General features: G+C 39.3%; 1 protein-coding gene across 1 annotated transcript in view; it reads right to left on the bottom strand.

Annotated features, from left to right (window-relative positions):
* Positions 1–626: 626 nt before the first annotated feature.
* The window catches only part of Grpr (gastrin releasing peptide receptor), a 40,745-nt gene continuing 26,097 nt past the window's right edge, over positions 627–15,274 (bottom strand). The window contains exons 2-3 of the mRNA XM_047535090.1: positions 9,958–10,309; positions 627–8,111 (exon numbers count right to left, since the gene is read on the bottom strand). Coding sequence (XP_047391046.1) covers positions 7,722–8,111; positions 9,958–10,309 — 742 coding nt within the window. The 3' untranslated portion in view covers positions 627–7,721. The remainder of the gene's footprint in view (positions 8,112–9,957; positions 10,310–15,274) is intronic.

Here is a 15,274-nt window from a genome sequence, read left to right as displayed (position 1 = left end):
CAAAATATTGGAAACAACCTAAACATTCATCAAAGGGAACTGGGTAAGAAAATTAGGGTACTCTATGTAAGCGTAAGAAAGAACAAGGAAGTTTTATGTGCCCATATGGGAAGACCTTCAAGATATGTTGTGTATTGACATAAACCAGGGTCAAAAAAATGAATATGGTACCAATTCTGTAAAATGGTGGAAGAAAGCAGAAAAACACATATTTATATTTATTTGAATATATGTTCAAAAGTATCCAAGTATACAAATTTCATAACAGTACAACAGTGGTCACAAGTTTGGGGTAGGGGTGGGGAATGGGTGCTAAGAAGTGTAAAGACAAGGAAGAGTGACGTTCATTAACTTTTCCATGCTTTTGGTTTTGAACCATAAGAAGCTATTCATTTTTAAAATGTAACAAACCAAAAAAAACTGGTTCTGAGGAATCACTGGGGGTGCTTATTTTTAAATGAAGAGTTAGGCCACAATCCCTCTTGTTCCAAGTCAATAGAAGATTAGAGAATCTGCATTTAATAAGTAGCCTGTCTGATTCTAATGTAGATGGTCAAGGAACCAAGGAAATGAGGGACACATAGCCACAGACTGCATTCATGCAACAGTTGTTATTTATTGAATATTGGATACATGCATCTATCTATTTCACAAATTATACTTTATTACATTAAAGAATAAGTTCAATTTATTATCATCTATGACTTGAACATTTGGCTTACTACACTGGATTTGACTTGTCATATAGATCACACACGATGTGATAGATGCGTTGGAAACACTTCTTTAAAAATAAAAATTCAAAGAGCACACTTTATACATAGAGTTGTACATGGCCACACAGTTAAGTTTGCACATTTAAAAGGATCTGAATCATTCATAGGAATATTGTGAATTTCTTATAAATAATTCATTTGTCCAAGGAGTCTAGGCAAAGCCAAACCATGACATTATTTAAACTAAGTACCACACCTGGAACTTGTTCTGAGTTATTTAACAGAGTACATTTTTCAATGCAATAAATATTTATAGTTAATAGTAACAAGTACAATTATAATTTACAAAATGTGTCTAATATTTAAAACAAAACACAAAATGACACTAAAGAAGTTTGTGCCATATATTTTTACAACTCATTGAATTGACTGTTTCAACATATTGTATCACCCTGCCAACTTTAATGCAAGAAAGTTCATGGTCCAATCAGTAGAGTTCAGATTAGAGAAAAAAATAATAATTTTTTTAAAGAAAATCAATTTTACCTTCTTAATGTTGTATTATCAATGTCAATAGCTAAAATTGAAGCAAAGTGACAAAAATTTGGATTCACAACAGGTCCAAGTTATATAATGTATTTTAAACACTGAAGTCCTGAGTTATGCAACATTTTCAAGCTTGTCTGGAAGTTAATGAGGTTTTGAATGTATGAGGTTTTATTGTCCATTAAAATGATTCTTTTAAAAGACCATAAAATTATGAGAGTCCTTTCATGTTATTATATGACTCTGGGAGTGAATTTTAAATTTGAGGAAAAGTGAATCTTATCTTCTAGAAAGGTGTGAGCTCAGAGAGGGTAGAAACATGGTGACATCTGGGTTTGTGATGGGACTTCTAGGCTAGGCACTCAGATTCCTAATTCCATACCCAAGTTCCTTACCTGAGCCAGTAGTCTGGGAAGTATTTTTCTAGTAGAGGCTATTCATGTAGCTTGGGTCCCCAGACTCCAGGAACACATCCATTGGCATATTTCACTCTTTTAGGAAGGAAGAGGGGGGCAGGGTGGTTCCACCTTTTCCTGATACTTTTTCTCCAACTAACTGATTGAAAGAAGGATGCTCAGGTTGGCTGTTCTCACTTGGGTCCTATCTCTGAATTGGACCTTCACCCAAGGTTATTTTCCATTTAATTAGTTGCAGAATCAAGTGGGGAATTCTTCCCAGGACTCCTGCTTGGAACTGAATTGTGTTTCTGGGTGGGGATGAGGGTGCAAGCAACTGAACTAAGGGGACTTCCCTTCTCACCATTTTACCACACTTCAGCCTCAGCCTCTGATGTGCCCTTAACTGATGTCTTTCAGTGTACTTTGTGTGTATTCTTTGAATCTAACACTAGCACAGGCCTATGGACAAAATCCAGAAGAGGGAACAGAGCTTTCCGTTAGGTACTGTGAACTGAATATCTCACACAGGCTGAATTGGGGAATTAATGCTGAGCAGTGGTATAGATAAGGACTCTAGAGATTTAGGTCCACATTTATATTCTACCATTCAAGTATTCCATGGGACCTTAGGATGGTTAGGTAATCTCCCTGAGTCACAGCATTGTCAGTGCTTGGTCAAGTTAAGTCCCTTCTTTCTCAGCACTTCAAGAACCACAGGACTCCATTCTGGTTTTGGACAAATATATGTATTTATGACCTGTGTTTTTGCTCTCAAGGATCCAGCTCTTCTGTGTCTTTGTATTTTTTTTTGTTGTTGTTATTGTTGTTTGTTTGTTTCTGTTTTTGTTTCTTCGGTACTGGGATGGAACCCAGTGCTTCATGCATACTATGCAAGAACTTTACCACTGAGCTATATCTTCAACCTCTGGTCATTTTGTGTCATTTTTTTTTCATAATGCAGAATGTCATTTCCATTATTATGCCTCTCCTGGGACAGTCAACAATGACCCTGTTTATTCCCTTGTACCAAGTTAAACAGACTCACTTGTGGGGCAACAAAACATCGTGTAATCTGGGGAAGCGATGATTAGCACTGTTCTTCAATATCACAGAACAGACCATGACAATGAAACATGTTTAGTTCACATCAGAACAAAATGAAATCAGATTAAATTGAACCTGATGAAATTGTCTTTTCATAGGCCAAATATGATCTAATGTTGACAGTTTCAGGTTTTAACCACATAGTTCCACAGGCCTTTAAATCTAATGGTCACTAGTAATGAATTTAATATTTATAAATTTCCAAAGTAAATGATGTAAAGCAGCTCTTTGGCCAGCAGGGAAGGCTTGGATGAGATGTGGTCATGAGTGCCACAGTGCTTTACAGACCAGGTAATGAACATAGGTGAATGCAAAGTATTCTTTTGAATTGGTCCTGAATATGTAGTAGTCTAACCCAAAGGCTCTTACCTTATATATTTAATATATGCACAACACTGAAAGTTTTTTTAAAAATTATATAAATTCCATTGAATGCATTCCTTTTCTGCACCCTCCCCACCCATACTGGGTGGAACCCAGGGCCTCACACAGCCTAGGCGGGTGCTCTACCACTGAGCTACATCCCTAGCCCTCACTGAATGAGTTTCTAATGTGAGGTTTCACAAGAAAATGTTTGATCCCAGTGCACTATTCATGTTGATTACTCTGGATATAATCACATGGAGTTAATGTTTGCTCCTCTCTCACCTGGCAAAGGGTATATTTGAAGGCCAAAGTTATAGTAAGAGATTGCATGATATTCAAGTTGCTGTGTATTTGTGTTGTGGGGAAGGGGTGGAGTGACCATCCAAATACAGAATACAGAAAAGGGTGGGAAGGCTTCACTTCACTGAATAACACATTGAGAACCTGGTCCCACAAGAGTAAAGGATTCCTTTGTTTCCAGCTTTTAATCTATTCCATGAAAATGTGCCCAAAAGTTAGACACATATGCAAGATGTGCTCCATTCCTTCAGGAAACCCTAGTCCAACTCCAATCTACTCTCTGACAACAGCTTTCTCCTGGTGGGGATGTGAAGGACACAAATGGCCAGAAAGCTGAGTCTTTCCCATTTTACCACGATATGAGTGGATGGTATTCATGTGATTCTCATGGAGTCTGGTCCCAGGGTGATTGTTTCTATCTAGTGTCTGGGAAAAGTGACTTAGCCACCTTTTACTTCACAGATGAAAAGGTCATTAACATGTCATCCCCAAAGCTAATCTCTATTACTAAAATCTATGTGATATGTGAAGAGACTCTGAAATCAATAATGAACTGCTAAACTTGGCACAAATGAGTACTTTATAACCAAAGTAGGCCCATGTCCTACAGTCAAGTTCACTTATTTCTTTTCGATGTACATTTTCATAACAAGATGAGCGTGGATCATCTGCTACAGCCTCTAATTTATTTACCTAAGGAGTCACCATCTTCCAAGATGAAACTAAATTGTTTGTGGGGCAACGAGGGAGATCCAGGGTTTGCTAATAGAGAAGGCCAGGTTCAGTGGGGGAGCAAGAGCAGCCAGAAGAACAGGGAATCATAAAAGCATCACTAGGGAGGGGCTTTGTCCGTGCTAAGCAGGGACAATCATCTTGCTGTGGAATATTGCTCCCAATAGCAACTGTGCCTTCCCTGCCCACAGCAGCCAATGGTGGGAAGATGGCTTTGTTTATTGCTTAATCTATCACTGTTGAACTGCTTGCCTCAGGGAGGCTCGATTAAAGATAGATTGAAAGGTAGTATCTGTCAATTGAATAAACACAGATGGTTTTCCACAGCAAAAATTGATTTTTTTTTTCCTCACCAAAGACATAAGTGCTAAACGTGATTATCTTTGGAAGCCAGGCATGAAATGTCTCAGCTCCAGCCCCTGCTCCACTTTGCCCTGGCAGAGAGGTGATATACATAGGTCTTGGAGCTCTCACATGATTTTAGGTTTTCAAGGGGGAATACAAGGACCCAATTAAGTCCTTCCTACCCAGAAGGTCTGAGTTAACCCATGAGTTAATTCACAAAATGGTTTTACCGGTTCTTGGTCACTGATTGGCAAAGAACCCTTCCAACACTTTTGTTTATTTAAGAGTCTTTAGGAAGTAACCAGATTTGCCTAAAGACACATAGACCTCAATCTTCTGCCCTGATGCTAACCGAAAGAAACATGGAGAAGAGTTCTGCTCCCCAAATGTCTCTGGGGATCAGAAATCCTCGAACTAGTACCCCCAAATTCTACATACTGGAATTCTATGCACCCAGAATACTATATATGTTAGCAACTAAGTAGGCCTGAAGTCATTCATATGCAAAAGCTTTGAAGGAAGCCAAGGGCAAAATTTTGGAATAGTAGTTCAATTTAACAGATGCATGGAAGTCAAAGGGTGAGTAGGAAGAGTACCCTTTGAATAATGAGAAGATTGAGCAATATGCTTTACATTTCTTTCAACTCTAATTCCAAAACATTGTGCATTCATGCAAATGATTCCAAGGAGTCCCTTATGCAGTAGAATGACCTGTCTTCTTTAATACCACCAGCATGCACCTGAGTATGAAATGGTGATTGAAGAAATTCCAGAGAGTTATTGTTGCAAGAGATGCAGAATTAGGGCAGCTGTAAGAAGTGAGCTACAGCTGGGTGTGCTGGTACTTGCCTGGTAATTCCAGCGACTCAGGAGGCTGAGGCAGGAGGATTGCAAGTTTGAGGCCAGCCTCAGCAATTTAATGTGACCCTAAGCAACTTAACAAGACCCTGTCTCAAAATTTAAAATTAAAAAATGGGGGGCTGGGTCTGTAGCTCAGTGGTAAAGTGCCCCTCAGTTCAATTTCTAGTACCAAAAAAAAAAAAAAAGTGAACTACATAAATGCTTTCAACATAGAACTAGAAATGATGAAGAAACTCAGAGAATTTTAGCAATGAGGGATTTAGCACTGTTTTCTCATTTTGGAGGTGAAAAAAATAAATTTAGAGAATTTATTAGGGACTGAACACAAGAGTGCTTAACCACTAAGCCACATCCCCAGACTTTTTGTATTTTTTTTTAATTTAGAGACAGGGTCTTACTGAGTTTCTTAGGACCTAGATAAGTTGCTGAAGCTGGCTTTGAACTTGCCATTCTCCTTCCTCAGTCTCCCTAGTCACTGGGATTACAGATGTGCATCGTCACATCTGGCAAAGAAGGGAAATTAAATGTCAAAGTCATATAGCTAGAGGCAGAGTTGGGATGTCAAGCTCTTTGCGCTACATTGTCTGTCTTGCTTTGCAAACTGTGCAGTGTAATTATGGGTCACCAAAAAAGGTGTGGTGCATACAGTACATCAGGCCATGTAGAAAGCAGAAGTGAAGAGTTCCAGCTAATAAAATTGTAAACACGGGTCTTTACAATGGTCTTAGTCTTAACTCTTAAAGCTCCACAGAAAATGAGAATTTTCCAGTGTCAAAAGAAAAAAAACTTTCAAACGTGCCATGTGGAAAAGATTGCTGACTGTTTCTATCTCACCTAGGTAGAGAAAACCTTAACCAAATTGCCAATTGCCTTAGGGTGCAAGGGATACATTTTAGGGCACATTTGTGGAATTTGGATTCAACTGAAATTGAGTTACTTGGTTGCAATCTGTCAGAATTGGCCTGTCTTTGAGTCAAGAAAAACTCAAACCAGGGTTTCAAAAGTAAGATAGCCCAATCTTTTTATAGCCAATTTTACTCAGGAAAAAAAAATTCAGTCTAGTCTTTTTTCTGCACATGGGCTATTTCATAACTACTCCTCTGAAGTAAAAACAAATCTGTACCTGTTTTTTAAATCTATTCTTAAACATAAGCCCCCTGCAACTTTCTTATACATATTCAGACAGAAATACATGTCACTGAAATTTTATTAATTTCCTCCTACAAATTTAGGGAAAACATACATTAAATATAAGCATGTTTCTATTTCTACTCAGATACAACCCCTTCTTTCTGATACTGAAAGCAGTGCTTCAATGTAACAGACAGTTAAATCTAAGTGAATACATTTGGCTCAAAATCTATGTACTGAGCCGGAAGTGTGGCTCAGTGGTAGAGCACTTGCCTGTCATGCCCAAGGTCCTGGGTTCCATCCCAAAACAACAACAATAAAACAAACACCAAAAAACAAAACCTGTACACCAAAAATAAATACCATCCTTTATGCATTTATAAATATTTTAAATATTTGATTAATTGACAGCATGGTCAACTTTTTCTCCAGGAAGATTTATCTTCTATGGTAGAATGGCACTGTGATAATTAAAGTTGAGTGACAGTTACAATGTGAGATATCACTCTATAGCCACACATTGATATTTAAATATGTGAATGTGTTTGATTATATTTTTGTTGAGTATTCCTCCTAACCCTTGGTAATATTTTTTTAAAATTAATGTTTAGAGAGTTTTTTTTTCTATTTCCATGTGTGTGTAATTATTCAAATTGAGGCTTGTCTTGTATTAAACTGGCTTCCAGTGTTATAAATTTGGAGAACATTGTTCATACATGAGGCTTTTCATAGGGTTGACTTTTCATGTCAGAAATGTAAATAAAATTCTTCCCCAGTTTATGTGTTATAGATATTCCTGGGAAAGGAATCGAGTCATATTTTAAAAGTATTAACTTCTACTTAAAGAAATGACAAGGTGAAGTTTCCCAAACTAGACAGTCAAGGCCTGATTTCCCTGATTTATCCATCTAGAGGGCCAGATTATTTCTGTGACTGAATTTGGCCATGCCTATACATCAGAGCTTGATGCTTAATATAATACTTTTCTGTTTGTTTCCTTTTCTAAAAATGCAAAGATGCATTTACAAGTTGAAATGGGAAAGCTAAGCCTTGACAACTTCCTTTGAAACACAACAGTGATCCAGTTGGGTCTCTCCTCCACCCACCTACACCAGTCAAGAACCCTCTAGAGGGTACAGAGACAAGTACAGATTCAAGGACTGGGATTCCAGCTGTAAAGCAAAACCAGGAGTCCCCAGGGGGTCAAGGTCAAGAGTTAGGTCTAAACATACCCCTCGTGACAGATGTTTCCATTGATGAGGCTGAAGGTGGCCACGGAGGGGTTGGTACTCTTGAAAGAGGTCATGCAGGTTGTACTTCTGCCAGTGCTATGGGACCGGCTGATCAGGCCAGGCCGGCAACAGAGGAGCTGGGTGTTGAACTGCTTCCTGAAAGTCTTGCTCAGCAAGTAGAGGGCAAAGGGGTTCACGCAGGAGTTGGTGAAGGCCAGGAGGCGGGCACAGATACTAGTGACAAAGTGGAGCATGGAGGTGTCCACTTCAGAGTAGTGGTAGGAACGGTACAGGTAGATGACATGATTGGGGAGCCAGCAGAAAGCAAAGAGGCCCACAAACACCAGCACTGTCTTGGCAAGCCGCTTCCGGGATTCCATCTAAGGAGAGAGTCATGCATGGGGAATGGCAGAGGAACAAGGGGACAGTGTCAGAGGAGGGGAGATGAAGATTCAGACAGACATAGGCAGGGAAAAGCAATTAGTTCACAAAGCCACAGAAAAAGGGTTCAATAGGAAAGGACAAGAGAGAATCCAAAAATCGAGACAAGAACAATGGAAACAGATGAGAGACAGAGAGAGAGAGAGAGAGAGAGAGAGAGAGAGATTCAGAAAAAGGGATGGACGAGGACGAGCCAGGAAGGAAAAAGCCACGAGGTTGAATAGAGTTAGAACATGCTGCTGAGAACAGATCTTTAAACAAAGTTGATTACATGCTTGAATGGGTTGCACAATGAAATTCTAGTAAATGCTCTCTCTTTCCTCGGGAGACCATGGGTACAGTTTATCAGCTGTACGACTTTATGCCTTTCTTGGCTCCACAGTTAATAATTTCTTATTCCCTCCAATGCTCAAAAAAGCAGCCAGCTTTGTTCTTCCTCATTGGCTAAGCCAAGATAACTCCCTATTATTATTTTTAATCTTGAGTTATTTCTAGGTTATTCTATAAAGGAAGGTGATTAGGTGAAGTGGGATGAACACCTCCTTTTGCTCCCAGCTCCCTGTCCTACCGCAGGGAGAAATTTGTTTCTCATTTAAGAATTTGGGGTATAGTGGATATTTGCTACTGAGAAGTTTTTCAAGTAGGAGAGTTTCACTGACAGCTATCATGCCTCCCTGGCAACTGAGGCAGAGAGAGAGAGAGAGAGAGAGAGAGAGGTCTCCAAGAGAGTCAGATATTTGGAGGTGGGGGTAACTAGGGATTGAACCCAGAAGTGCTTTACCACTGAGTAACACCCCCAGCCCTTTTTTTGTTTTGAGATGGGGGTCTTGCTAAGTTTCTTAGGGCCTTGCCAAATTGCTGAGGCTGGCCTCAAACTTGCAATCCTCCTGCCTCAGACTCCTGGGTCCCTGGGATGACAGGCATGTGCTACCACATCTGGTCAGCTATTCATTTAAATGAAGTGGGAAATCTTTCTACTTTTCCATCATAAATATCACATGATGTGCATCTGGGTTAGAATGCAAGAAAAACTGACAGAGACAAGAGTCAGAGCCTCTAGTGTCTACCATATGTATTTCAAAGATGAAATTATGGGGGCCACGAAGGATTAGGGGGGAATCTAACACATATGGAGGGTATCTTGCAGGCTGGGAACTCTAGGTCTTGGATATGCTTTTGCTCCTTAACCTTACAATAATAGGGAATATCTCCCTATATCAGATAAGAAAACTGAGGCTCAGTGGGTGTAAGTAAGGTAGCCATGAAGTCTGGCTTTGAGCCAAATTGGTGTGAGCCTTTCTCAATCAAATTACATCTTTTCTGGGGGGAGGGGGTACTGGGGATTGAACCCAGTGGCACTTAACCACTGAGCTACATCCCTAGCCCTTTCTGCATTTTATTTAGAAACAGGGTCTCACTGAGTTGCTTAGGGCCTGACTGAGTTGCTGAGGCTGGCTTTGAACTTATGATCCTCCTGCCTCAGCCTCCCGAGCTGCTGTGATTACAGGCGTGTACACCACCATCTTTTTCTTGAACTGACTTCATTTTTCTGCTCCCTCTGCTTTGCTTCCATATGGGAACCCTCTTCCTAGCTGAACAAATATGAACATAATTTAAAGAAGCCTCTGACCACAGATCACCCACATCCTTTTACTGCAAAACCAAGTGACATGGTGGCCTAAACACTGTACTTATCAGTGGGATCCAAAAACAAACAAACCAAACAAAAAAAAAAGCAAGGGAACAAATCCACAAGGAATAAATGAATCTCTCATAAGTACTCACCTGCTTCTTGACATGTATATTTCCCTCCACGGGCAGATTATAAGCACTCTGGATCAGGTTTTTGGCAATGAAGTAATAGTACACAGAGATGATCGACAGTGGGATGATGTAGAAGACAAGAAAGGAAGCCATGGAGTGGATTTTGGGGTGCAGATCATTAGAATGTGGGTATGGGGCACAGCTAATGAATGTCTGGTTGGTGCTTTCCTCATGGAAAGGATGGAGGTCAGAGAACACAGCCTCTGGGATGGCCAGCAACATGGAGATGATCCAGATCAAGGCGGCTTTGATGCAGATCTTCATCAGGGCATGGGATGTCTGGATATCCATTGGCCGGACAATGGCTTTGTACCTGCAGCAAGAAAGAGAGAAAGTTCTGCAGAAGTTGTCTACTATCATTATGGATGCCAGGGCCAGGACTGGGGTGGGGCTAGTCAGACACCTGAGGTATAATACTGAAGGAAGTGCTCACTTTCAGGTTCATGAAACTCCCAAGTGAACTCACATGACCCTGACAGTGAGTGGCTTCTTCAATTTGGCATCCCAAGTACATGGCTTGCCTCATCCTGTCTGGGCTCTTCAGAGGATGCCTTTCCCTTTTTCCAGCAGTAACATTCGGCCCACCTTCTTCCTCTTTCCTTCTCTCTTTCTCAGTTCAGAAGTTTTATTTTTTAGTTTCTATTTATTTAATTGGCACATAAAATTGTACATTTTTATTGTGCACAACATGGTGTTTCAAAATATGTATACGCTGTGGAATGAATACATCAAGCTAATTGGCATATGCATTACATCACATACCATTTACTTTTATTAGTGCATTATAGTTCTACATAATAGTTGGGTTCATTTTGATATTGTCATACATGCATGGATGTATTTACCCCATTTCAGTCCCTTGTGCCCCTCTTTCCCTGCCCTCCTCCCTCCTGCTATCCTCAGGTCAAACTTCCACTTATTTATTTATTTATTTATAATTGGTGCTTTATATATATATACATAAAGGTGGACTTCACTGTGGTATATTTATACATGCACATAGGGTAATATTGTCAGATTCATTCCGAATCCCCATTCCCATCCCTCTATCACCCCTCCATCTCCTTCTACTCCACTGATCTTCCCTCTATCTTTATGACATCTAAACCTCCCCTTTTTCTCCCCCTACTCTGCTTTAACTTCTGCATATAAACTTTGTTTGTTTGTTTTTTGAGATTTTTTTTTCCAGAGGATTCGAACCATGGGCCTTGGGACTAGGCGAGCAGTCTCCAAAGTGAGTTATTTCTTCAGCTCCTGTTTGTTTTTTTGGCACTGCTGGGGATTGAACCCAGGGACTTGCACATGCTAGGCAAGCACTGTACCACTGAGCCACATCCCTAGCCCTAGTGATTTTTAAGAATCTAATACATTGTTATTAACTATAGTCACCATATTATAAAATTCAGTCTCTTGCTTTTAAGAATACTTCACAGAAAAGCTGATATTCTTTTCATTTTTCTTATTAAATCACAGAAATAAATAACAAAACACATTACTGTTTAAAGAGGGACACAGAAACAAGGAGGTTGGTGTTTCTTTGGCAAAACCTTCATTTTGAGGATTCAAGTAGATTTCAAGGAATCTTAGGTCATTGAGTATTTTAAATATGCCCTTTTTTTCATTCAAAGGATATGGAATGAATGGTCCACTCAAAATGTTATACCTAAGAAGAGCCCTGTAATTGTCAAATTAATCTTTTTCTTGCCCCCCTACTCTCTTTCAGTCTTCTCTTGAAGCATTTAGGTCTTAACTGGTTTGTGAGCTATTTGTCATAGATCAAGTGCTCTGGGAAGCAGACACAGGCATGAATTAAGAGTACAAAAGGTTTATTGGATAGTAATACATGTAAAAGGAAAAGGGGGAAGGACAGAGGGGATGAAGGTAAGGGAGGGGGTTGGGAATAGGAAAGACAGTGGAATGAATTGGACATAGCTTTCCTATGTGCATATATGAATACATGACCAGTGAAACTCTATATCATGTACAACCACAAGAATGGGAAGTTATACTCATGTATATATGATATGTCAAAATGCACTCTACTATCATGTATATCTAAAAAGAAGAAGTACAAAAATAAAAATAAACAAAAAAGAAAAAGAAAAGGGGGAAGAGAAGGAAACAGGATTGGGCAGAGGTCACTATAAGACCTTAATGCAGATGTGACCAGGTCTACACCTGCAAAGAAGACCAACCATCCAGTTTGTCTGGAAATTTTCCAGATTGAGCACTGAAAGGCCTACATCCTGGAAAGGCTCTCAGTCCCAGCAAACCAAGGTGGTTGGTGACTCTATGCCAGCCTGATAGGAAGTTTGGGAGCATAACTTGCCCAATGAAGGAGTTCTGCCTTGGGTGGAAATGACCAGCCACTTTTCTTACCACTTTGCTTAGAGACTGGCTGGGGCCACCCCAAGAATAGTGTAACTTCCATTACTATCTGGGTAGTAGTAACTATTACTTGGGCAGGAACCACCCAAGAGAGCATGACCATAGCTTGAAACCTTAAGTGGACCCTGAAAGAGCTGAGAACTGGAGGCTGTCAGCTAACCAACCCCCTGCAAGTGGGCACATCTCCTAGAGGGCTGAGCAGCACAACTCCATGTTGGACACAACTCCACATCTGAGGCCTAGCACACTGGACCTCACACATATCTTGTGTGTACTTGTCTGTCTGAGAACTCACAAGAGGATGAGCCTCTGGTGGGCAAAGAATATGTCTTTTTCCATCTTGGCATCCATTAGCACTGTAATGCACATGTACTCCACAAACATTTGTTCAGTGAAACATGAGCTGCTATAAGGTGGAAGTTGAAATGAGTTGGGACCAATTAAATGTGAGACTGTTCATTTTGAAAATAATGTGTTTGAACTGGGTTCTACTTATGATACTATTTTATATCATGTACTTCAGTGAGTGAGTCCACTTATTTCTACTCGTTTCCATGTTGATCAGACTCCATTAAGCTAACAGTCTTGGATGCACCCTGAATCCTCATTCACTTTCCACCTGCTAGGGAAGGGGGAGTGAGCTAAGTGCTAAGTTTGAAAAACAAGAATCTGGTTTGTGTATTGGGCTCAGAGAGGTCATCTAACTGTCCCTGGCTAGGGGGATGGTATGTCTAATACAGGACACCAGAGAGTGTCAGCAAGTTCCTTATTGCTGTGAACCTAAAACATATTCTGGAGAATAGCTTTATCAAAGGTGGAAGCAATTATTCTGCCTGATTTCTTTATCTAGCTCTCTGTTCCCAACTCAGGTAGGGAAAAGTGGACTATGATTTACTAGATGTCCTCAAAACCCAACATTCCAGAACAATAGCCCAGTCCTGTTTCAATGTGCCAGGCTTTATTTTCATTTAAAATACTTTTTTAAATCATATAAAATTTTCAAAGCAAGTTCTATTTTCATCTAGTTTATTTTGTATTCATTAACCATTTCAAACATTTTTATTCCTAACTTATACTGTAAACCAGGCAGGGAACTGATTTTTTTTAAATTAAAATAAGTGACCATCTTTAGCCAAAGATATATATATAAAGGCATCACTAATATGTTTGTTAAAGATAAAATGATAACTATGACTTCTACCTGCATCTTCTGGCAGATGACAGTCATAAGTACCACTAAGTATCTAAGTAAAGGTGACTCACTCATGCATGAGTAAACCAGAGTAAACGGCTTACCTTCATCTCTCTTGATAATCCCATGTTTCCTAAGTGTAAAATGCCTTGGGAACTCCTGAGCTACTGTTTCAAAATCACTACTTTTAAAGTATGAAAGATAACACAAAAACATTTCCTTTATAGTTTTCCCCAAAACAATTTGAATCTAAATCTAAGTAAGCCTCTAGTGATCATGACAGCTTGTTTGAACCAGTTTTCAGGAAATGTGGGAATAGAGGAACCTGTTAAATGATGCCTTGAGGATAAAATCAGCCAAATATTGAATTGGAAAATTCTATAAAAATGATGATCCTACTATTTTCAATAAATGCATGTCATAGAAAGACTGGGAGATGTGTAAGACATATCAATCCAATGCAATATTTGGACCCTTTTTGGGTTTTCATTCAAACCAAACAACCATTGAAATACATTTTTGAGGTTATTAAAGAAAATCAAGCATAGATGTAGTATTGGTGCTATCAAGGAATTATTTTAATGCATTGAGTGAGATAATGATATTGTAACTATGTGTTTCTTAAGAGACTTTGTTTATTAAAGATGTGAAAATGTGCCATTGAAATAAAATTTAAAATTTTATTAAACGAAAATACCATGCTAAGTGAAATAAGCCAATCCCAAAAAACCAAAGGCCAAATGTTTTCCCTGATGATATATAATGGGAGTGGGGGTTGGGAGTGAGAGAAGAATGGAGGAACTTTAGATTATGTAGAGGGAAATGAGAGGGAAGAGGGGAATGAAAGATGGTGGAATGAGACCGACATCATGACCCTATGTACATGTATGATTACACGAATGATGTGAATCTACATCGTACACAACCATGGAAATGAAAAGTTGTACCCCATTTGTGTACAATGAATCAAAATACAGTCTGTAAAAATAAAAAATAAAAAAGTAATTTAAAAAATAAAAATAAAATGTAAGAATACATCACAAGGAATTTTCTGTTATGGAATATCTATAACATATCAAAGAAGCAAAAGAAATCTTATTTAACAAGACCTTGTCTTGTGCTAAGCAGATAATGACATCTACATTATTTCATTTATATTCTGGACAGCCCCAATAGGTATGCATTATTAGCACCATTCTGTGGTAGGAAATTGAAGCTCAGAGTTGAGGAGGTGGTAGAGTCAACATTCAATTTGAGATCAATGCTTTTCAGGATACCACAGCTCTTTCAGAAGAAAGTTTGGGTACAGTTTTTCTAGAGGCAGATAAACAGACCAGACATTTCTCAAACATATGTAGAACATACTAAATGTTCCCTGAAAGTTAATGATTCTATAGAGCATAGAACACATCTATTTCCTCTTCTGCCTTAGACTGCTGCCAAGATCTTCCAATATAGGAAGTCTCTGCTGGGTGATTTCTGTGTAGGAGTGGTGGCTGGTTGAACTGGAGGAAGTGGATACCCAACCAGCTAATGAATTACCTGGTCATCTACTTTCTAGCCTGGTGAGGTGGTGCATGCCTATAATCTCAGTGACTTGGGAGGCTGAGGCAGGAGGATCGTAAGTTCAAACCCAGGCTCAGCAACTTAGTGAGGTCCTAAGCAACTCAGCAAGACCCTGTCTCTAATAAAATATAA

The sequence above is a fragment of the Sciurus carolinensis genome, chromosome X, assembly GCF_902686445.1.
Source record: "Sciurus carolinensis chromosome X, mSciCar1.2, whole genome shotgun sequence".
Lineage (NCBI taxonomy): Eukaryota > Metazoa > Chordata > Mammalia > Rodentia > Sciuridae > Sciurus > Sciurus carolinensis.
Note: the sequence above shows the minus strand (reverse complement) of the source record. Positions and strands in the feature narration are given on the sequence as shown.